This window comes from Microcebus murinus, chromosome 20 (assembly GCF_040939455.1).
Source record: "Microcebus murinus isolate Inina chromosome 20, M.murinus_Inina_mat1.0, whole genome shotgun sequence".
In the NCBI taxonomy this organism is placed as follows: Eukaryota; Metazoa; Chordata; class Mammalia; order Primates; family Cheirogaleidae; genus Microcebus; species Microcebus murinus.
The window spans coordinates 30,357,304-30,381,463 of record NC_134123.1 but is presented as its reverse complement, the minus strand read 5'-3'; the positions used below and the strand labels follow the sequence as shown (position 1 = coordinate 30,381,463).

Here is a 24,160-nt window from a genome sequence, read left to right as displayed (position 1 = left end):
TTTTTTAAAAATGTGATACAGCTGTTTAATGTTCACATTAACAATAGCCAACATCCGTTGGGCTCGTTCACATAATTCTCTATGTTTACACAAGCACATACTATTTATATAAAAAATAAATTAAGCTTTAATAAGGAAACACGAGTTTACAAACACAGCTTTTTAAAGCCTGATGAAAAATAGAAAATGTGGAAATTTCTGGGAGAGACAGGATCTCTGTGGAATCTGGCTCTTCAAAAACAAAACATTTTGAAAATTAAAGACCTGGGACAAATCATTGAATGCTTTTCAAATGCCAGTTTTGTAATTCTGCATATTTACAACTCTAATTGTTAACTTTTTGTTAGAAATATAGCTTTTAGGGGTGTCTCCAAAAAGTTAAATGTCACACAAGTTGAAGCTACATTCCTTTTAAAGTCAAAAAGATTGATGCCCCTGATAGCCATTCTTCTCACTTCCAGATACAATTCATCATTTAGTGGCCCTAGATCAGCAATCTTAAAATTTTATGCTCAGATTCCACCTAAGTGACTTTTGAAACTCTCTGTATCCCTTGCACATTTCTGCATTGACATTTAAAATTTTTTGTGATAAATAGTTACAAAGGATATAAGTGCAGGCATATTGTAGACATACTGCATTTTTAAATAAAACTGTTACATTTTTAAATTTAGCCAAGGGGCTCTAAATATAGTTATTTAATAGACACTATCACCCTTTGAAAAATTACATGAACAAGGCAATTTTTTTAATGACCAGTGTTAACTGGAACAAGACAATTCTTAATAGGAAAAGTCCCATTTTTCCTTTTACTCCTTGAATTTGAATTTTCATACCACTTCCCCCCTCAAAAATTTTAGCCTAATTATTTTGGCCTTTCATATCATTTAATTTTATCTCTAACAAAATTATATAATATTCTATTATCATAAGGCCCTAGGCCTTAAAAAAATTTTTCTCCTGAATTGAGAATGATCAATAAACACATAGTACAAATTTTAACAAACAAATTACAAAACACAGTAAAACTTCATTGGAAATGTATCATTTCATGAGAGGAAGAGGGCTCTCCCCCTAATTATTATCATCTATTTATAGGTAAATATCATTTTTAGAATGAGCCAAGGTACAGCATCAGTTCTAGTCTCCCTTGACAATGCTCTGTGTGGAGGTGTTGGTCCTTGTTCACATAGACAAGTGGATAGGAACAGAAGTAGTTTTGTGACAGCAGTGTCACTCAATTCTCCAACTCCTTCGTAGTTATGTGCCGAAAGACTCAAAAATACACTGGATGTTTCTTCCACTTTGTCGAAAGCAAAGAATTGGGAACCACAGGCCTTGCAAAAGGATTTCTACCCTGTTGTTGAGTTTTTCACTTTCCAAACATCCATATTTTGAATTTTATACCTTGGGTCATGCTCTACAGTCAGACTGGAGAGGGGAAGGCTGGGTGTTCTTTTGTAAGGTGAGAAAAGAGCATTTTCTCAGGCCGGATGAGTCTTAGGAAAGAGTACAATAGGAAGGTGAGGACCTGACAATTGATCCCCCCAAAGTATGCAGGCCTGCATATTCCTCAGTAAACTCTGGCAGATACCCAGGGGTAAGCCTGGCTTAGATTAAATAAAGACCATTGGCCTTGGTGGCTTAAGTTCAGATGTTAAGTAGGTCACAAAAAAGGTAAATTATTAGATTCTGTTGCCTGGCTGCCTTAACAGAACAGCAGGTCCTCACACGTGTTCCACCATACACAAGGCCGGTATGACACTTCTGGCAAAAGCACTCTGAGATCATATTTGGAAAACACGATCTTCTACACCCCTTTTGTACATTCAAGTCTCACAGTAAATTATTTAACTTGGTGTAACCTAGGTTTCCCAAATGCAAAAAGCCTAACCAGCCTTCCCCTTTTACTTTTCCAATGTTGTAAATAACACGCTTAGGGAAATGGTGAAGAAAAACAACGTGTGATACACATGCAGGCATGGTTTTGATCTACCAGGGCTGCTGCCATGTCCTCTTTCAGACCGTCCCTGTTACGATTCTGCGTGACCCGAACTGCCTGTGCTTCCAGAGTCATGGAACAGACACACCTCAGCCAGGCTATGTGGCATCAAATAGACTCGGGGGAGAGCCATAATATCATCTGTGCCCTTCCTGAGAGAATGGATTTAGCCACTCGGGCCACCGAGAACCAGATTATTCAGGTCAGGATGAAAGCACCAAAGCAAGTGCTCTCTAAGGGTGGATTCAAGTCGTTGTAGCACCAGGAGGAGGAGAGGGTTTTAGGCAGAAGGTTCTTCCCAGCACCATTCATGTTATAATCCCCTGCCTGCTCTGTGGCGGCCTATGGATTTTACACAGCGCCTACTGAGGAGATGCTTAGCTTCTGCCTCCTATTCGGCCATTTCTCAATTTCTTTGCTACAGTAGCAAATCCACTCTAAGCAGAAAGGGGATGCAGGCCTTAGCATTTTGGCTTTAAAATGGAGTGAAGTGGGAAGGTGAAAAAAGAGGTAAGGACAGCAGCAGCACCGGAGTTCTGTGTAGAGGTGACGGCAGAGCTGAAAGAAACCAGGGCAAATTGCCATGTGCAATAATTGGGCTCCGGTGGCTGCCAGGCCAACAGCTAATGGGGGCACTGGCTACAGAGGCAGCATTCAGCTCAGTGCCCTCTTCACCCAAACTTTCTGGAAAGTTGCTTTGAACATTTGTTACTATTGTTACTAAGAGGAATACTCTTTCCTCCGCTAGCTGACTGCCAAGTAAAACAGCAACTCCCAGTTGGGAGAATAATAATAATAAAGTGGCACCACCAAATAACAGCCCCACCTGAGCCAGACTGCTGTTACCTGGACTCCTGGCTTTGGGGAAAGTGAGTGCCTCTAAGAGCTCATGGTTGAAGATGGTTCATGAGACCAGTAACCACAGCTTTTCCCCCAAAACCTTGGCACGTGGAGAAGCTCAGTAAGTTTTTGTGGAATGAAGGGGGAGATAGGGTCTTCTGCTCAGAGCCTGGTTGGTTTTACCACGTTCTTCAGCAAAACATGTGTGCTCAGCCCAGCATCTTGGATAACGAGGGGAGAGCCAAATGGTTCCAGGGCCCAGTTCCACCCACATAAAGCACCAGTCTAGTGCTGGTTTGTTTCTCCCCGCCACTGTCATTGCTTGTCACCGTTACACCTGTTTTCCCTTGAGTCAGTTCTCAATTCACTGAGTGTGAAGTTGTGTCTCTACTGACCACCCCTATCCCCAGCACTATCCTCTCCTTTTAAAAGCCATATTAAATCGTTGAAATGGTAGCTCAAGACACAGCGGTGTAAAATTCTCACCAACTGCATGTATTATCATCAACTAGGTGGGTTTGCCTCTTTGTGGATGGCTGCATTTGAGATTTTCTGGAAGCATCCTAATGCTTTTAAGCCATTACAGCTTAGCTCACTGCTCCAGAAAATTGGGCAACCCAGAGAAAGTTCCCCATAAATGCAACTCACACCTGCTTTGTCAAACCGGAAACTGACCTCTTGCCTATGAAGAGCTGTGGACGCAGGGCCAGGCCAGAGGCCTCCCAGCCAGCTCAGTGAGGCAACTGGGTGATGAGTGAAGCTGGAGCCTCCTGGCAGAGGGCAAAGCAGGGGCAGGGAAGCTGGCTGAGGCTACAGCAGCAGTAGGTCTGGTCTCTCTGGCACGCTTTTTAAAACAAAGAGGGCCCAGGATTCCCACCTCCACGCTCAATAACTCCGGTCACAGAGCAAGCCTCTGCCGTTAATTAGAAATTGTCACAGTGAACGGCCCCCATCACCCAAACCCTTCTTGTGGACTTCAAGAGGTCCATGCAGGTGGTCTGTCTAGCCAGCAAGCTGGCCGGTGGTAGTTAAAGTGCATTGAGCTGAGCTCACTGACTGGGGACAGGGCTCCTCTTTGGGCCCTTGGGGAATCCGATGACCTCCTTGTGGAATCGTTTGCCTTTCAGTTAAGATCCTTTTCAGCATATAATTAATTAGTTCCTTACATTTCCGGCTCGTCTTCCGTGAAAGTCAATTACCTGGGCCATTAGAAGCAGAATCATCTTGGCCAGAAAGGAAATCCTGCTCACTGTATAGGTCGTGCACAGAGGCTTGACTGACCGAGATTTTCATTGCTTTTATTCAATGAGGTTTGGAACATGAGAAGCCAAAAATGAGGAGCACGTTTTGGGGAATCCTCTATAGAGAATATAAGTTAAGAAGTATAAGTCCAAGATTTAAAAAAAAAAAAAAAAAAAAAACCCACCACCTAGCAGGAAATCACCCCAACTCATGCCAGTTGGGTCGTCTTCAGACACGTCATCTTGATGGCAGGCTTGAGGAGAAGATGACGTCACAGATAAGCGTCTTCCCAGGGTGTGAAAGAGCACATTCTCCCACATGCAAACGCGCACGCACGCAGGCACCACACGCTCACATGCACACACCCTGGCTTCTATGAGTAAAACTTGCTATTGCTGACTCTCTTCTCTTTTAACCTGAAATAAAACACATGTCACCATCACCAGTGGAGCATAAGAAACAGGCCATGTCCCGAACACCATAACGTTTCTCTATCCACACGTCTGTGGGTCACTGACAGCTGGATAGTGTGAAGCTGAAAGCGAGGTGTGGGTTCCTGCTGAGACGTAGGGACTCGGGGAGAATCTCCTCGTTGGTAGTAACTACTCTATGGCAGCGGTCCCCAACCTTTCTGACACCATGGACTGTTTTCATGGAAGACAGTTTTTCCAAGGACTGGGGAGGGGAGGATGGTTTTGGGATGATTCAAGTGCATTACATATATTGTGCATTTCTTTTCTTTTATTACATTGCAATATATAATGAAATAATTATACAATTCACCATAGGTTGGGAACCCCTGCTCTATAGGCTGAAATAAAGATTAAGTGAGAATAACGTGGGTAAGGAGGTCAGCACAGTATTGCTCGTTGGTTGCTATTATTAGCATTCTCATGAGGATAATTCTTTGTTGCCTAGAACTGTCTGGCACATTGCGCAACGCTCTGCATGCCTGCCTGTCCCTCCCCACCTACAGCACAACCAAGAAGCATCCCTGGGGGGTGTGGGGGGGTGAGTATCTGTCCGATCTAGAACCACTGGACAGCCCATTCTTGGGGACTCAATAAGGGCCTCTGAAAAGTTAGTGGTCACCATCAATATTCACTGTTACATTTAAGTGTTCTTCTCGAGAAAACAGTTCTACTTAGTTAGGGAATTAGCAGGTGCTTAAAGTATTACTGTAACTTACAGAGAGAAGAGAACTACAGTCAAAGGTATCAAAGGATTTCTAGAGAGAGCAATTCCTAGGGGCTTTCCGGAAGCCCGGCCCCAGCTGCCCAACATCATTGGGTCTGGAGAGCCCCTGGGATTTGCAGGTGGGGGGAAGGCTGACCTACCTCCGGCTGCACTTCTCCTGGTACAGCTGGAGCTGGTTCTCGTTGACATTGAACTCTTTAATGAGGGCATCCCGGTTGGCGTTGCGCAAGTTTTGGTGTGTGTCATACAGAAAGAGCTGGTTGTTGAGCTCTTCTTGCCGCCTCCGCAGCTGGCGACAGGAGGAGTACAGTTCCTCCTCGCTCTCCTAGAGAGTAGGGGAGACAAAACAATCGGGAGGTGACACCCCATCTTCCAAACCGGAACGTGAGACATGGCATCTCACGGGTGTGCCCGAAGGGAGCATGGGGTGGAAGTTTTGTGACCGGGATTATCCCAGAAAAGCCAGGGCCTATTTTAATCAAAGGTAACAATAACTCACAGTCATCGTACCGGAAGCAAGCCGTTCATAAAAATTCTCGGTCTTCGCGATGTTGCTCTATTGTGAAACAGCAAGTGCATTGCCCAAGGATCCTATTTTTCCATCTAAGCCAGTTTTCCCTTGGCCTACAGCACCTTCTGGCCTTTAAAAGCAAAGGTGTCTACGCAGCTGCATGCTTAAAGTGGAGCCCAGCCGACGAGAAAGAGCAGCACAGTGGGAAGAAAGACAGGCAGGAGGCAGGTAATTTAAGATCTTATAAGGGCCTTAAAAAGCCAGATTGTGCCATGGAAGAACCTTGAGAACATGGTGCTAAGTGAAAGAGCCCAGTTCTGGAAGGATCACATATTGTGTGAAGCCCTTGATACGAAGCGTCCAGAACGTGCAAATTCACAGAGAAAGTAGACGAATGGTTGCCAGGGGGTGGGAGGGAGTGGTGACAAGTGAGGTTTCTTTGTGGGATTGAGGAAAACCTCCTAGATTTGATTGTGGTAATGGCTGTCCAACTCTGAAAATCCTTAAAACCATTAAATTGTACAATTTAAACGGGTGATTGTATAGTATTGAATTACATCTCATGGGCACCACCTCCAGGCACGGGACCCAACCCAGGCCAATTAGAGGCGTCCATGGGACTTTTGTTGTTGCCCTTGGTATAAAGATAGTTTCTTTTCTTGGGATCGGCTTAAAGAGTGGGGCTGTCTAGTTGCTAGTGGTCCGTCTGTGGTCATGTCAAGAAAGTCGAATAAGTACCAGTATCCAGCCATACCTTTTCAATTGTGGGGCCCAAAATATTCTCTCCATTATGCTAAGGGGAGGGAGGGGGAAGGGGGGAAAACCTCAGGGTAAAGAGTTTGGGTTTCAGTGCAGGGGGAAGCCGAGGACATTTTACCTCTTTTATGTTATAAAAGATCCGTGACTATTGCATGAGGGCTGGCTACTCAGGAGGGTGGGTCACTTGCTACTCTCCTACTGATAAGAGTAGTGTGAGCAAGACTCCTGTGCTACAAAAACATGCACAAACAGGCCACCTTTGTCATTTACTTTTAGAAAAACATGTACTCAGACCATACCTTGCTCTACTTTAACAACCTAACAAAACATCATAGATGTCCCCCAGGGTAACGGCTGGAACTGTGACTGTGGGAAAGGGGGAGAGAGATGATGGTTACTCTAGGTAATTGCAAAGGTGAAGAGGAGTCAGCAGAGGTAAAAGGACAGTCCTTGGTGACTGACTGAATGTACGGAGTGAGGCTTTGATAAGAGTCAGTAATGCCTTCACTTAAATTTATGCCCTTCCTCAAAGGAGACCAGTTATCCTCCCCATTGAGAATAAAACAACACACACAAAACTCCATTTAAGTCTTAACCTTGTAACACAAAAGGTTTCTTCTCATCCTCTGTTGCTTTCCTAGATGTAATGACTTTGTTATTCAGGTTCAGGTTCAAAATCCAACTTTTCTAGGAATACTTCTATAACTGCAGCCCTTCCGCACTTCTTCTCATTCCCCAAACACCTACAGCTAAGTTATATAACTTAGTCCTTCAAACACTAGGTAGATTAGATAGACAAATTCAAAAAAGGACATAAAACACAGGTACAGTGCAGTGAATAATTACCAAGCAAACTGCTGTGTCACCCCACCCAAGTCAGGAAAAAGTTGTCCACTCTGTGCACCCCTTTGAGTCAAGAATTTCGTGATAAATATTTCCTGGCTTTGAGTCTGAATTTTCACGCAAAAAATTTAGTTTTTGCTTTTCAAGTATATAGTTAGAAAACATAGTAAGCCTGTGGCATTAAGTTTTCTCTAGCCTGTGACAGAATCCTTATGGCATTCTCTACGTTTAGATTTTTATCTTTCGTGAGAAAATCACTGGAAAAATTTTTTTCTTATGTTGAAATTTCAATCCTACAGGCGAGTTGCAGTCAGGGTACAGAGAGTTCCTGCGTGCCCCAGTCACCCGGACTCCACCGTGTTGGCATCTTGCACAACCAGCAAAACTAAGGAGTTAACGTTGGTGCAATACCATTAAACTACAGACTTATTCACATTTCGCTGGGGTTCCCACCAACGTCCTGTTCTTGTTCCAACATCCAAGCCAGGGTTCCACATTATATTTAGTTTCTGGGTCACGAACGTCCAGAGGCTTGGGTTTGCACCTGGATTTTTCTCGTGACTTTGTTCGAGGCTGTGCAGTTTCGGCAAGAATGTCCCCGGAGGGACGGGCCCTTCTCAGTGTATCACATCAGGAAGTCCGTGACATTGACACGTCTTAATCTTGGTGGTGGTGGTGATGACCATTTGTGTAAGATGGGACCTGCCAGCGATAGCCACCGTAAAGCTGCTATTTTTCCCTTTCCAATTAGGAAATTTCTGGGAGGAAGATACTTTGGGGACAATGCGAACATCCCATTTCTCCAACTTGTACTAGTGTTAGCCTTCACTGGTGGCTCTAACCTGTGGCAGCTGGTACTGTGCTGTTCCACTGCTAACTTTCTAGTTGCTTCATTCTTTCTGTATTTGTTAACTGGAGTTCTTCTGCAAAGGAAGACCTATCTCTTCTCTCTCATTTATTCATTCACCCATTCACGGACATACTGCATTATAACACATGGAATAAAATATCCATATTACATTTTGTTGCCCAGAATGCTCTAGCTTTGGCCATTGGGAGCACTTGCTAGCTGGCTCCTGGGCCCCTTTGATGTGCTCCCATCCTTTTCTTGGCACATCTTGAACTACTGGAACTTTAAGATGCTCCAGGCTCATTTTATATTTTATCCCAGCTCCAGAATCAACCACTTGTCTAAGGACCTCTGATTTCTTGTATTGGGGACTCATATTATATTTAGAAAGCAATATCTAGGTGCTTAGGGATGTTCACTGCTGGTGGGATGCCACTGGTTCTAGGCTCTTAGCAGATAGAGCTAGGATATGTATGTATTTATAGTAACGTATGCAAACACATGCATATTTAGTTCTCTATCTACCTAGCTGTGTGTATATATACATGGTTTGAGTGAATTTATACTAATACTACTGATTCTAATCAAACATCACTTTTGGAAGCATTACTATAAACTTTTACTGTTTACATGTTGCTTTATGTCTTTGAGTAAAATTTTATACTTTTTTTTTTTATATAAGCTCTATACCTTTCTTAAGTTACTCTCAAATGTGTTATGCTTTTTGTCAGTATCATAAATGGAATTTCCTACCTGTCCCTATTGGTCAACCAACATTTCCATTTATTTCCAACATAGAAGTGGTTGGATTTCATAAATGCAAGACAAATAAGTATCAATCTCCTTAAAATTGGAATCTTGGCCAGATGTGGTAATCCTAGCACTTGGGGAGGCTGAGGCAAGAGGATTGCTTGAAGCCAGGAGGTCAAGACCAGCCTGAGTGAAACTCTGTCTCTACAGAAAATTAGCTGAGCCTAGTGGTGTCTGCCTATAGTCCCAGCTACTCAGGAGGCTGAGGCTGGAGGATGATTTGAGCCTAGGATTTTGAGATTGTAGTGAGCTATGATGATGCCACTGTACTCTAGCCAGGGTGAGACAGAATGAGATCTTGTCTCAAAAAAAAAAAAAAATTGGAATCTGTTTTTTAAACTATATAATCATAATTTGCAAATAGAGCTTTTATGCTTTTTCCACAAATTTATACTTTTTATTTCATTTGGCTGGTTACATTTGTGGCATCTAGTAGTTTATGCTTTTTTTCTCAATTTGTCGCTAACTATACCAGTGTTAAACCATCCTTGCATTCCTGGAATAAACTCTTTGTTTATTAACTTACTCTTCTAATAGATAGCTACAAATTAGATAGCTAGAAATTAACATCTATATTTATAAGTGACGTTGACCTATGTCTATATGGGGTGGGGGGAGAGCTAGGAGTACTATCTTTCCCTGGTTTTGAGATGGAAGTTATATAGCTTCAAGGTAATTGCTGTATTTCCATTTTTCTATTGGCTTCAGTGGAGTAAAATTGGAATTAGGTTATTTAAATCCAGATATAATTCAGCTATAAAAGCATGTAGATCTACCTGTTTTATTACCCTTCAAGTGTCTTCTATAGGACTTTGTCAACTCAGGATGAGGAACCGGAGGCTTCAGAGCCACATGAAGCCTTCTGGATCCTTGAGTGAAGCCTTTTACCTGCATCCAAACCTCACAGAACAATTCCCTTTATTAAAATATTCTGTAAAATTTGGATTGGGTTGAGGGGCCACATGTGGCCTTGAGACCACAGGTTCCCCATCCCTTAGGTTCAGTCTCCTTTCCAGTATTGACTCTGGTATATTTTTGCTCTTTGTTCCTTTATTAATAGGCAAAGAGGTTTTTTTGTTTGTTTTTTTTGGTCTTTTGGTGAAATAGCATTTGTTTCATTCAATTGGCTTTCATTTGTTCCTCTTTTCTATTAGTTTTACTGGTGTTTTAAAGGTTCTCAAGATGAATACTTAGTGCATATGTTTTTAGTCTGTGTTCTGTGATGTTTTAACTATTTCTTTTAAATATAGTTCCAGCATAAATGTTTTATTTGCAATTTACTTGTTTTGCTTCCTTATTTAGAAAATACACTTTAAAATAAATTTGAAAGGTAATAAAAAGATGACAAAATGCTATCAGGTTATAGCCACTGACTTAGGAAATCATTTTTAAAAATGTATTAAGGTTTTCTTTTTGACCAACTATGCAATCAGCTTTATAAAGTTTGAGAAGTAGAAGTTAACAGTATACAGTATCCATTTGTAGGATACAAAGTTGTACAGTTGAACATCTCTAAAAGTGAGTTGCTTTGATCTTCTGTCCTTGCTGATTTTGTGTATAACTAGAATCACACCCTGATTCTCCTTTATCCAGTTGTCTTTGTAGGTGCTTTTGTTGCATATATTTAGGTACTACGCTGTTTCCTAAAGACTCCTAATCTCCCTTTACAAACCGTGCATTTTATCATCACATACTCCTCTTCTTAATGGTCTTTAGCACTTTTGATCTTAATCTCTACTGTGATACTTTTCTTTCCCAATTTTCCCAGTGGCTCCTCCATCCATTCCTGTTTGCCTTTACCCTTCTTTATAGTTTGCTTTTAGGCCTGCTTCTTGTAAACACTGCAAGAGATCACTGGATTTCTTTTCTAATTCAGCCCATTCACCAAATTAAATATAAGTTCTTTTTCATTTTAATTACTGTATGTTTTTACTTTGCTGAATTTTTTTCTTTGATCCTTTTCCTTATTTTTATACTCTCGGTCAAGTTTCTGTTTATCTCCTTAATTATTACATTAGTTAGTCTCAGTTTTTTAACAATCCTAATTAAGTTACATTTTCCTTTTATATCAAAATATTCGCATGAACTTCTCCCCCTCCAAGATGCTGTATTTGCCAACTGATTCCCCAGTTATCAAAGGTGAAACCCTTTTGTTTTACCTTTCAGTGCCTGGGTTTTGTTGATATTTGATTAGCTTTACACTATGAAATTCTTCACTAAGGCATATTTCTTCTGATTCAAGAATCCTTCTTTGGCACTTACCATCCTAAAAGTTTAATCACACTGGTCATCATCCTATAGGATGTAACTGTCCTGTAAAATTAACTGGTTTCCCTCTCTTCACCTCCCTATCTAGAAGCTTCTCTACTGGCTAAAATACCATTGATTCAGGAGTTGCCTTGAAGTTTCCCTTGAGCAGCATACATATCTAAAATCTTGCATATCCACATTTGGACTGCCTTGCAATGTGGATGGCTGAACACTGCATTCTTCTGTCTTCCTAGTCCACAGATGGCATTCTGCTGCCTTCTAGTTGTCAGTGCTGACGAGGGCAAATCTGGTATTACACTTACTCATTTTCTTCATAGACAATCTAGTGGTGTTGTGAAGTCCGAGTTTTTTAATTTATCCTCAAAATGTAAAATTGTTACTAAAATATGAAGAGGGGTGTGGTCTAGTCATCCCACCTGGGACCAAATGAGCCCTTTTTAAGCAGAAAATCTGAGAAATTTTTCCTCTGTTAACTGTTTCACGGATAGGTCTTTGGCATCAGTCCTGCCAGCCCAGCTTGTCCTTTGACCTCCTTCACATGGCAGTATTGCTCTGGGTTGCCACCTTACCTTTTGGGTCACTAATGCAAATCTCTTTGTATGCTGAATTGTAAAATTCAACAAGTCAAGTATTTGCTCCAAATTCCAGAAAGGTTTTTCCCAGTGCTCTGCTTAGATAGCTCTGCAAGGGCCTATGACTTTCATCTGATGCTTCTAGCGGCTGACGTTTCAGCTGCCAGCCACCTGTCCCAGGTGTTCACCTGCGTCTGTCTAGTTGCTGTGTGCCAGTTTTTTCATTGCATGCTTAGGTAGTCATGTCAAATTGTTGGGTGTTGGTGGGTAGGCAAGTTTCTGCTTTTTGGAGCTGACATTTGGCAACCTGACAAATGTGAGCAGATGAAGCACAAGGAGAGCCCCTAAGGGCTCTCCGAGTGTATGGAAATCTTCTCCAACCTCAAAAACCAGGACCCAGCTCAGTTCCAGAGTGCAGCTCCCAGCCCTCCAGGGTTCTAGAGTGTGTGCTATAGCTCTTCTGCAAAGGGATTCATACAGCTGCATGCGGCTGAGCCTCAACCCAGAAGCACAACATCCTGGTTTTTTTTTTTCACTGAGCCTCTCTACCCCTTGCACCTTAGCTCCCACCCAGCACAAAGCAAACCACAGGCCACTGAGGCTCAGTACTCAGCAAATCGTAGAGCAGCCAGGTCTCTCAAATGCGCCCTCTAGCAACTGCCCGGTTGCTAGTTGATGGTGATGGATACTTTCCCCACCCCAGGGTTCTGAATCTGGCCAGTTCAAATCATTTGAGTGGGGGTCCATTCCCATTAAAGCAAGAGTAAATATATAATACATCATCTTAAAAGAAACTGTTTACTTTCAGAGAATAATTCAACATGTATCAAAAAATATCATCCTTTCTTTCTTAGATCTATTAATCTGCTAAATATCTAGCCTTGGCAAATAATTTTTAATCAAAAAATGATACATGAAGACCTTTTTTTTTTTTCCTCATTTTCTTTTAAGACCTTTTACTTTAAAAAAGAAACTGCTAACAACTGTCCCTGAGTGGGAAGAATGACTAAGTATATTAGAGACCTACATCTGATGAAATAGACATCAATAGCTTTGAAAAACAAATAACATGAAAAAATATGCTTAAAGGCATCTGTGAAGTAGAGAAGGGGCACACAAATGAATCCAACCATGGACCTATCACATGCAAAAAACTGTAAGGCAAAAAAAAAAAAAAATTTACCAAGGTGCTAACAGTGGTAATAGGCTGTTTGTGGGATTTTTTTTCCAACTCTCCCTCCGTCTCAAATTAAATATAGCAGGTAATAAAATGGTGCTAAAAATGTTCCTTATAAACCATATATACAGATAACAAAGTAAAGGATTGAGAGTTGATAGAGTAATGGTGACATGGAAATGGCTTCTTCAGAAGGTGTTTGAAGTGCTTTCCTGGGGCTTTACACTCTCTCTCCACAAATGTTTTACGAGTAAACTGCATTTCAGCCCTTGCCGGATCAATTGAGCAGACAAGTCTTTCTTTTGAGGCTGTTTACCAGAGTCTCTCCCTGGATTTCCAGAGGATATGGTGATACATAAAACAAGGTCTGACCCTGAGCACCCAGGAGAAGGTCCAAGTCTATCGAGTGCAATTTGGCTTGGCTTCCTAAAAGAGAACCCCCCCCTCCCCACCATCCCAGTGTAGACAGAAATGCCGAGTGGCAAAGAACCAGGTGACAGATGTGGAATTAAACAAAATCTCAAGAGCTGGTAGCTGAAATAAAATGTGCACATGCTAAGAAATCTCTTCCCCTAAAAGTTGTAGAAAGCAGATTTGGGAAAATCAACTTTCCATTTGGAACTACCCACCCCTCCCCGCACCCCCTAACACATTGAGTGTTCTTCATCAGGGAAGTCAAATGTACATATGCACAATTTTCTTTTCGATACACTAACTTTCTCTGCTGCTAGTGACACCTAATCACTTAAATTATTTATAATGTTTCTGGATTGTTTATGACAACCCTGCAGAGCAGGACCTAGAGTTTAGAGTCATACCTAGATGAATGAGACCCTACTGCCATCTGAAACCATTTTTGTCGCTTGATTTTTCTGTGAAATGTCCGCAGATGTGCTGTATCTCTTTGTATGCTGGGCTTCCTCTTTGTACCCGGAGCGGAAGGCACTGGTTTCCTTTCCTAGACAGCGAGATGAATCCCAGATCCTTCGGTGGGCTGGGGGGAGGTAAGCTTATCAAAGGATCTTCAAGTTTACTTGTTTAAGGCTTTTGGTGAAGGAGCACCTTTTACAATTTTACCATCCTGCTACATTGATCCTACTAACTCCATATAATTAATTCTGACTTAAAGGCGGGACCGGGTACCCAACTGAAGATGTGTGTGATGGCCTTATTTGCAAGTGGATGCCATCTTAATGCTCAGCCTAGGGGAAGGGTTAATTTATGGTTGGTCAACTTGATGGAAGAGTCTAACAGTCATTAAAATGCTAGTGAAGCTCAGATACTAGTATGAAAAATACTTACAATCTCACTTAAAAGCAGTGGTTCTGAACTAAGGATGAGTTTGCCACTCAGGGTGACATTAGACACCATCTGGAGACAGCTTGAGTTGCTATTGGGGGGTGTACCTGGCATCTAGTGAGTCCTGGGCAGGGCTGCTGCTAAACACCTTACAATACCTAGGATACTCCCCAGCGACAATGATCCAGCTCCAAAGTGATGAAAAAATCATACATGTATACATGAGTTTGTAAGATTACACTTACACAAAGAATGCATAGGCTAAGGAAATGAAGAAAGCAACATACCAAACACTGACCTTCCCCTCTAATTATAAAACTACACTCACACTGCCCCCACAATTTGGGCTGTGGTTTTGTGGGTTGTTTGGTTTTCCTTTAACCATCTATATACAAAATAATACTTCTGTCTTAAGTCTTTTAATGGACTTATTAAACACTTCAGTCTTATCGATAAACTGACAAATACATCACTCATTATAAAAGGGGAGGACTTTAAGACGTGGGCATTCTCAGCAAGGATTTGTTGGCCAAGTCACTAGCCCTGGTAAAGGGAGGAATTTATATAATTTCTATCACAATAAAAATCATGGAAGGTGATTTTTTGATAAGGTTCAAATAAAAACTATAATTTTCATATAATTGTGACATTTATCTTATAGTCTAACATTTAAAATTTGTTTCAAAATGGAAAACTTTTCCTTATCGATCCTGTTATCTTTTCGAGACAGAATCGTGCCATGCTGAGCTTGCTCTACACTAACAAAAAGTGATGCCTGTCTCAGGTTCTTTGGTTCCCAATCACTCTGTCTTTTAAGTCTCTACTCCCTGTTTTTGCTTTCTGGCTTTCTTTCCTTATTTTTGCATCCTTTGTCATTGTGATGCCTCTAGAAGGCTTTGGAATGGAAAACTACTAAGGTTGCAAAAGATGAAACTAGGGGAACAACTATGCCGAAAAGCCTAAAGTTCTCTCCTCTGAGTCAAGTTCATGGACTTGCTATGACTGTTAAAAGGTGTCCCCACCCCTGCCATTTCCCTCTCCCATTTGAAGGTCCTCACCTATATTCTGGAAGTCGCCAAACGAGCAACTTCCAAATATCACGGTTTAGTTCTTAGCGACGAAAAACGTTACATATTGTGACTTCTCTACCCAGAAAACGACCACGATGAGAACACAAGATGAGTATCCCGGGCCACATCAACCCACTGGCATCCAGAATCACAATTTTTTTTTTTTGAGGTCAGCCAAAGAGAAGCGAAGAGACTAAGTGTCTTCAAGGCCACGGCAAACCAAGAGGACCAAGTAAGGGAGGCTGCTCCAGGAGCAGTCACAAAAGTACCACCTTACTATGGAAACTTTGAGTCCCCAGGATGGGCTAAGGCTCTCAAGACCACGGGAAGGGATTGCCAAAGACCAACAGGCAGAGAAAAGGCAGCCAGAAAGGATGAGCTTACCTAGAGGGGCATTAACTGGTCTAAATAATGCTATGAGAAACTTCCAAGACCTTTGCCCTTTCTGACTCACAGAGTCACACAGCATTCTCCAAGAAAGGAAGATGCTGGGAGGAGAAACCCATGACTGCTAGAGCAAAAAAGGAATTCTTTTGTGAATCTCACGCTCGGGCTAGATAACCCACCCCACGAGCAGGCACAGCTCGGGGAGCCCCGACTGGCCTTTCCCACTCACCAGGACTGGCCGCATCTCACAGAAAACCAGGAGGGAAGCAAGCTCGATGTCCTCGCTGTACCCGTTCTTCAGAGGAACAGACCGAAATCCTGCAGCAGAAGCGGGGGAGAAAACACAATGGCGTGTAATTGATGTGTCAGACCTTACATTTCTTGGGATACCCAGGGATCACAGGCCCAGTTCAAGGAGTAGAGAAGTCTGGGTCCCAGGCTGGTCTCTGACTTTCTGGAAGTCCGAGGTCCCCATCCTGATGGCTGGGCAGAGTGGCCAGCAGCCTTGACTGACAGGTCCGTACAGGGAAGGAAGGTTAAAAATATCTCCCATCTAGAAATAAAAGTGATTCACTCAGAAGACATTAAAACCCAAAGAACATTCCACATTGAGAATTTAAAGTGATTGCAGCTGTGGTTCAATTCCTTAAATACTCCTGAGGCTGAAAGACTCAAAGAAGTCGTGAATCCTCACGTCCATTTCCTCCACTCAGGTCTTTACAAAGCACAGCACCACGGAGTGTGTTTTCTCTGTAAAGATTTCCAATGGGAAGAAATCTTCCTGTCCCTCGGCAGTTCGCAGAGCTATTGATCATCCTCTTCTGAGAGCCATTCCCTATTTACAATCCAGACCCGTGTCTGACAGCCACTTAAATGTTTTATTTGGGGGGGAGGCCAAGCTGGAGCTGAATCTTCCCCTCCCCCATCAAGTCACGGGGAAGGGAATACATCTCAAAACTGTGCTTGGATTTAGTATAAAAGAACAGAACTCTTCCCAAGCATTCTCTGTATCCCAAAAGGAAACCACTGATAACAGTATCTTTCTCAAGGTCAGCTACGCATCTCTTTGAGTTTCTTTTCAGTCCCAAATGAGAGTACCCTATACCACACCAGTCCTCAACCTCTTTGGCACCATGGAAGACAATTGATGGTTTCGGGATGATTCACGTGCATTACATTTATTGTGCAGCCAACCCTCTCTGCTAATGATAATCTGTACTTGCGGCCGCTCCCCAGCACTAGCATCACCGCCTCAGCTCCACCTGGGATCATCAGGCATTCGATCCTCAGGAGGAGCCCAACCTGGATCCCTGGCATGTGCAGTTTACAGTACAGTTCTTGCTCCTCTGAGAATCTAATGCTGCCACTGATCTGACAGGAGGTGGAGCTTTCGAGGTGATGGAAGCCATGGGCTGCAAATGCAGATGAAGCTTTGTGCTCCTGCTGTGTGGCCCAGCTCCCAACAGGCCATAGACCTGTACCAGTCCCCTGCCTGGGGAGTTGGGGACTGTAGCCTTACCATTCCCACTGTATCTCAGAGATCCCTTCTGTGGCCCTAGTTTGTCTTGAAAGCACTTACCTTCTATCTACCGATTCTCCAAGACCCACAGTGACCATACTGGGGCACTCCCACTCTTTGCGCCTTCCACCTGTCAGGTTTCGGCTGATTTCTCTGAGCGAACATTTTACACCCTCAGGTGATTTGACTCTCCTGCTCTGTACTGCTCAGGATGGGGAAAGTAGCAGCTTATACAGCCCTGCGCCTTCTCTCCTTTTCTTCTCCTAAATTACTGTTCCTATAAGGACACGGTGTGTGTTTGCATTCTATCTTGTAAGCATTATTCTCCCACAAAGGGAGGCTTAGTTAGATTATTCTGACTTTTTAATGCAAATTTTTAAACATACAGCAAAGCGAAAAGAATAGTACAGGGAACCTTTGTACACCTGCCACCTAGATTCTGCTGTTAACCATTTACTATACAGTTGCCCCTCAGGATCTGGGGGGACTGGTTCCAGGATATCCTCAGCATACCCAAATCTATGATACTCAAGTCCCTCACAGAAGGTGGCACAGTATTTGCATATAACCTACACACATCCTCCTTTATATACTCTAAATCATATGTATATTACTTTAATACCTAATGCAACATAAATGCTATGTAAATAGTTGTAATACTGTATCATTTACAGTATAGGAAAAAAGTTTGTACATGTTCAATACAGATGTAATTTTAAAAAATATATCTTCAATCCAGGTTGGCTGAATCCACAGACGTAGAACCCACAGCTATGCGGGGCCCAACTGTACTCATTTTATCATGTATGTATCCACCCATCAATCCATCTTCTTTATATATATCATCGATACACTTTCCCCAGCGTGCAGATCTCACTAACCAGAGCTCAGTATTCAAGTTCCTCTTCTGATATAAAATTTACACACACTAAAATGCACTAATTTGTATTTTTAAATGGCTAGGTGCTTACAGAACTTCTATGTGGATGTCTTGGTGAGCTAAATTTGTCCTCTTTTGTTTTCTCCAAAATGAGCTCAAGGGACGTGTAATTGCTGAACTGTGCATGTTTGAAAACATCCATCCTTTGATTTTATAGTTGAGTGACAGTTTTAGTATAAAACCTGAGAGTTTTATACCCACTCTTTTCCCTGTAGGATTCTGGGGACATTGTTCGCACTGAATACTGCTATACTGACCTATTTCCCTCTTACAGGCAATGTGATGATGTTGGTTTGTTTTTTGCCTGGATAGATAGCCACAGAATTCTTGCAGTCTAGCCTAGTGATACCCCACCTTTACAGTAGATGTGAATCACTGTGAAACTCGTTAAAATGCAGATTCTGACTTGGGAGCTCCGGGGCGGGGCCTGAGAATCTGAGGCTCTAATGAGCTGATCTGTGGACAGTGTTAGTCTGGGTGCTGACTGGCTGTTCAGATGAACTGGAAGGCTGTGTGCTCTGTACCGTCTGGTGAGGCTGGCAGGGGGCCCGTGTACCCCAATTGCGTGGTTCCAGGCAAGCCAATGCTGTCTGCTCCAGGCATGTGACTCTGAATTTGGAGACAAGGAGCTCTAGCACCCCATGGCCAGCTATCTCCAGCTTCTTACACCTCCTCTCACTGCCCAAGTTTCATTTTATGCACTGGGTAGCCTTTCATGGAGGTGGGAGTTGGGGCTCAATGGTGTTTCCCACTTTTACCAAAAGAAATGGGATTTTTTTCCCTTTTTTGTTTTTGGTCATTTCACTAGGGAAAGGGAAATAGAAACACATTTTAAAGTAAGATGAGTATTCAGGCCTTTAGAATCAGGAAAGCAGCCTGCAGAGTAGGAACTCGGGGTTTGAAGTTAGACATTCCTGGGTTTGTATTCCCAGCACCGGTCCTACAGGCGTGTGACCTTGAGCAAGTGAATTCGCATCTCGAGGCCTCAAAGTGGTCAGATTTTAAAAGCAGAGATGATAAAACCCCTTTCACAGGATTACGGTGAGGATTTAAAAAGAATGAATTTAAGGTACCTAACATAGTAAGTGCTGTTTCTTCCCTTCCTGAGCTCCAGCTGGCTTAAAAGCTTAAGTGCGTCCCTAATGACAACGGGCAGAGTTTATTTCTCTGAGTTCAGAGACCCTCGCTGCCTTATGCACAAAGGAATTTGTTCATTTTATTTCATTCCTCCCATGAATATGCATTTGCCAGGCACTGCCGGGAGAGAGAAGGTCCCTGCTGAGAGTGGCTCACAGCGGAGGTGTCAGGGTCATCCTTGAGGTTCTGTTTTGTTTTTTCAAATGGGCAAGCCAACTCAGTGCGTTTCCTAGATGAACTGACACGCTCTGCCAGCAAGGTCAGAGGTGGTGTCATCCACTCTGACCTCTCTCCAACGCCTTAGAGGTTACGAGCCTCGTGCCCATCATCCTTGAGGAGGGCAGCAGGTACCTGGGGGGCAGGTTGGGTCTGGTGGAGGCAGGTTAGGGGTGGGCAGGCAGAACTGCCATAGAAAGGACTCCATCATGGCATCAAGGCCAGGATCAGAAAGATTTACCAAAAACTACACTTCCTGTAGCAGCAGTGGATATCACTCAAAGCCTTAGTTATTAGACTATTAAAGAATCACAGTCTAATTGCTGGGTTTAACGTACTTTACAGTGTGGGCAAGTTAACCAAGAGGGTTGCCAAATATCAGGCCTCTTACAAATAAATACCCATTACTGTTAAATTATAAAAATGAATATTTCTAAAGTGCTATGCAAGGGCCCTCTGAGCAGCTGGCAACACATGCAAATTCCTGGGCCCCACCCTAGACTGGAGTGGGGGGCCCAGGAAACCTGGATTTTCTAATTGCAACCTCCAACATGCCTGCTGCTCAAAAATTAGGCCAACAGAAGAAATGTCTGAGATGTTCCAAATTAAAAAAAAAAAAAAAATCTAGTTCAGTTCTTTTTAGTTTTTCATTGAATCCAAACTTTCCAAGTAAAGGACTTTTTTTTTTTTTTTTAAGACAGGTTCTTCCTCTATTGCCTGGGCTGGAGTGCTGTGTCATCATCATAGTTACTGCAGCCTTAAACTCCTGGGATCCTCCTGCCCCAACCTCCTGAGTAGCTGAGACAACAGGTATGCACTGTCATGCCCAGATACTATTTTATTTTTTTGCAGAGATAGGGTCTTGCTCAGTCTGGTCCCAAACTCCTGGCCTCAAGTGATCCTCCCACCTTGGCCTCTCAAAGTGCTGGCATTACGGGCACGAGCCACCACACCCGGCCAAAAGACTGATGACGATAATCTTTCTCTTGAAAAATGATCCTTAGAAAACAAGGGAACAGTGACCTCCTGAGGAACCCAGAAGTATCTATTCTCTTACGTCTCATGCATCAGAAATACTAAGGAACGGGAGAAGAAGGAAATTCAGCAACGGCCCACGTGATAACCCAAAGACAGTCACATTTTTTAAGAAATGACAGGTTCTAGAAGCAGCACCAAGCCTCTTGGGCCCTGATTCGCCCCGAGGAGTCTAGCTCTGGGAAGTTTCAGTTTCACTGGGTCTGACTTGGTGTCCTGAGCCTTAAGAGCTTGTCACATGACCCAGCTTGGTCTCGGGCAAATGCCCCTTCCAAATAATCACGAAGGGGTGTTCTGGGTTTTGTTCAGCATGGAAGAAAATGGTAACAATTCAAAGTCAATTGACTCTCCCCATTTTATAGAAGAGGAGGGCAAATTCTGAAAGCTCAGAGTTGGACCCAAGACTGTAACTTCCCCCAGATATCAAGGGCCTCTCTCTTCCCAACCCTGTCCTGCTGCCAGCCAGGGAGCTCAGGCCAGACCGAGGCCTGGCTGTGGGGAGGGCACACGGCTTATAACATTTCCAAATGCAATCAGACTACAGTGCCAGGCTGACAATCGACTAAGACTCTGATTTTGCATGTACAAGTGCGACTTGGAAGAGCAGGGTGTCCCATCTCACCCCCTTCCTCCCACCAGTTGCTAAGCGGCAGGCTGAACACGCACCAGCTCTCCAAGCCACCCAGTTCCACAGTGATTTAATCAAAACCAGGACGAAATGCTTTTTCATTCTTTTTAAAGCCAGCAGCACCGACCAAAGACTGACACCAGCCCAAACTGTACATCTTAATTAAAATGCCTCTTACCTGATTTGATTCCTTTAATGGGGTAAGTGGCATGAGCAAGAAAGTTGGGGTCACTGAACATATCTTCCTCGTAAACCACAAAGCGTAGAAACGCCAGGTTTGGGTCATAAATCTCGAATGTCACCTTCTCCTGTGTTGGAGCCCAGACAGGGCTGAGGCCATTATCATCTGGAAGGAGATCAAAGCTCATTAGAGGGTGCCTTCCTCCTGCCCCCTACAGGGAAAACGGTCTGCATCCTTCAGCTTTGAAAGCCCCCTTAGCAGCCATGCCAATAAATACTCAGAGTTTCTTAGATCTTGTTATAGATGCATACCTGTCCCCCAACTCCCCCCACCCCAGTAACCCATCCTGGTGAGCTGATAGGGAGACTCCTGGGCTCAAGTAATCCTGCTGCCTCAGCCTGCCAAGTAGCTGGGACTACAGGCATGCACCACTATGCTCAGCTGATTTTTTTCTATATATATTAGTTGGCCAATTAATTTCTATTTGTAGTAGAGAAGGGGGTCTCGCTCTTGCTCTGGCTGGTTTTGAACTCCTGATCTCGAACGATCGGCCCACCTCAGCCTCCCAGAGTGCTAGGATTACAGGCGTGACCCACTTCCTCTGGCCCATAATGGCAATTTAACCCGTTGGTGCCTAAGTTGTTCACAGAGCTACCCTTCACCACGGGCAGTGATTCCGTGGCTTTAAAGGCCCACAGTTCACGCTCCCTTCTTCCCGGCCTCTCCTGGAGGAGCAAGCGTTCCTCTTGTCCTTCCTGCCTGCTACGAGTAAGATGGCCCAGGTCCGGTCAGCCCTTCCGTCCCCCACCCCTGCGTCTCTGCCGCTTACCCTTCCACTCGGTGGATAAATCAGGTCGGGCTTTGGCACAGAGAGAACCAACCCGGTGTCATGGCCAGAGAAACGATGGAATAAAGTGGCCCTTTGTTTCCCTCCCTGAGCTGAACCATGGTGGGTGAGAGAGGAATGAAAATGCCTGGATCACGCAATCCCCGACGAACAGCAGGCCCACGTGGGATGCAACTCGCAAAGAAGAAAAGGCCGAGGCAACTTACTCACGACTGTTGTCTTAAACTTGTTGTTGTCGTACTCGGCTCCGCATATTTCTACCTCGACAAAGGGACAAGCGATACTTCGCCCGAGTTTGGGGAGATGTCGGGCACCGAGGACCTAGGGCACCACAGGTAAGTGAAGGACCTCGGGGAGTTTCACCCCAAAACATGACTCCTTAGTACAAGAGGATTCTGAATGAAAGGCCCTTGGAACTCAACAGGCCTTGGGAAGGGGCTTTCCCTCTGTCTGCAGAACACCAGACAGACCCATCAGAAAGGACAGTGGACTTCCCTGCCCCTCCCTGTGATCTCACTATATTGCAGGATAGAAGATCAAGATGCAGCCCATGTTCAAGGCAATACCAGTCTCTGAGGTTAGTGTAATTTTTCCCAAAGAGACTCACTGACAAGTCAGTCCACTTCCCCCATCCATTCATCCTCCTAGTACCCATTTATTGCCCCTCGATAGAGTGACCTGTATTCCTCATCCCTCCAACCCTCTAAAATGAAAGTACATAAACTTCTGGACCCCAGTGGGAAACTGGGTCATCACTCTGTGTTTCTCCTTGTACACATGGAAAATAAACCTCTTTCTCTTATGAATCTGCCTCATTGGCAGTTGATCCTTCAGTGAACAAGGAGGAAGTTTCTGCTCAGCCCCATATAGGTATGGGAATTCCCCGGGTACCCCCAGGGAAAAGCTGAACATGCCCCACATAGGCCATCTAGCATGGAGTTGTGTTTGAATTCTGGAGTCAGACTGAGTTCAAAGCCAGCCTCAGTTTCCCCAGAAGGCTGTTGAGAGGACTGAGCTACTGAAGTAGTCATAGCAACCTGCTGAATCGGCCACCAGTATGATTTCTCATGTGTGGACGGATTCCAACAGCACCTCGGGGTAAGTGTGGGTCTCAGGCACCCAAGGGTGAGCTCCCACCTGCTACCATGGCAAGAAGCTTAGTCCATGTCCCTGCACCCAGGAGAGGGTGGCATGCTTTGGGTAAGAGGTCTGTCTTTAAAGACATTTGGATACCTACGCTTCATTTCTTTCTTCCTTCCATAATCCCATGAGAAATGCAATTCATTCGTCTACCTTCCAGAAGGTTGGATGAATTTCTTTGGTGCCTAAAACTGCCCAGAGTGGGGACAAACTTCCTTCCTTACGACCAAATCACCACTTCCCATTTCCTTCTGGCCAGAGGCGGACCTCAGTGGGACCCCAGAGACGGAATCCTCCATCACCTGCCCAGTAACCCTGGGGTGTAGTGCAATCAAGATCCTCAAACACTGTCTGGGTGGTGATGGTTTAAACAAGGTGACAACCATAACTAGCCCCTCCAAAGGCCGCGGTGGCCCAGCCCCCCGGACGAGAAGGAGAGCCGGCTTTACCTTGACGGTCAGAGTCATCAGGATCTTCCTCTGGGACTCGGGCGGCATCGGCTGGTACGTGTCCGTCCTCATGGTCTCGGGCTGCAGGACGTAGCCCGTCCGCCCGTTCAGAGAAAACAGCGCGTGATTCATCTGCATGTACTTATCTGGGAAGGAAAGTGAACTCTTGCCGTAAGTCAGGCACGAGGGCGCTGGCCCCCTGGGTGGAAAATGAGTTATATACCTTCCTCCAAAATTA

At 43.9% G+C, this 24,160-nt stretch overlaps 1 protein-coding gene across 1 annotated transcript in view; it reads right to left on the bottom strand.

Moving 5' to 3' along the window:
* Positions 1–4,119: 4,119 nt before the first annotated feature.
* The window catches only part of PLCG2 (phospholipase C gamma 2), a 134,757-nt gene continuing 114,716 nt past the window's right edge, over positions 4,120–24,160 (bottom strand). The window contains exons 28-33 of the mRNA XM_075995816.1: positions 23,923–24,068; positions 22,540–22,654; positions 21,484–21,651; positions 16,060–16,148; positions 5,422–5,606; positions 4,120–4,500 (exon numbers count right to left, since the gene is read on the bottom strand). Of these exons, the coding sequence (XP_075851931.1) occupies positions 4,458–4,500; positions 5,422–5,606; positions 16,060–16,148; positions 21,484–21,651; positions 22,540–22,654; positions 23,923–24,068 (746 nt within the window). The 3' untranslated portion in view covers positions 4,120–4,457. The remainder of the gene's footprint in view (positions 4,501–5,421; positions 5,607–16,059; positions 16,149–21,483; positions 21,652–22,539; positions 22,655–23,922; positions 24,069–24,160) is intronic.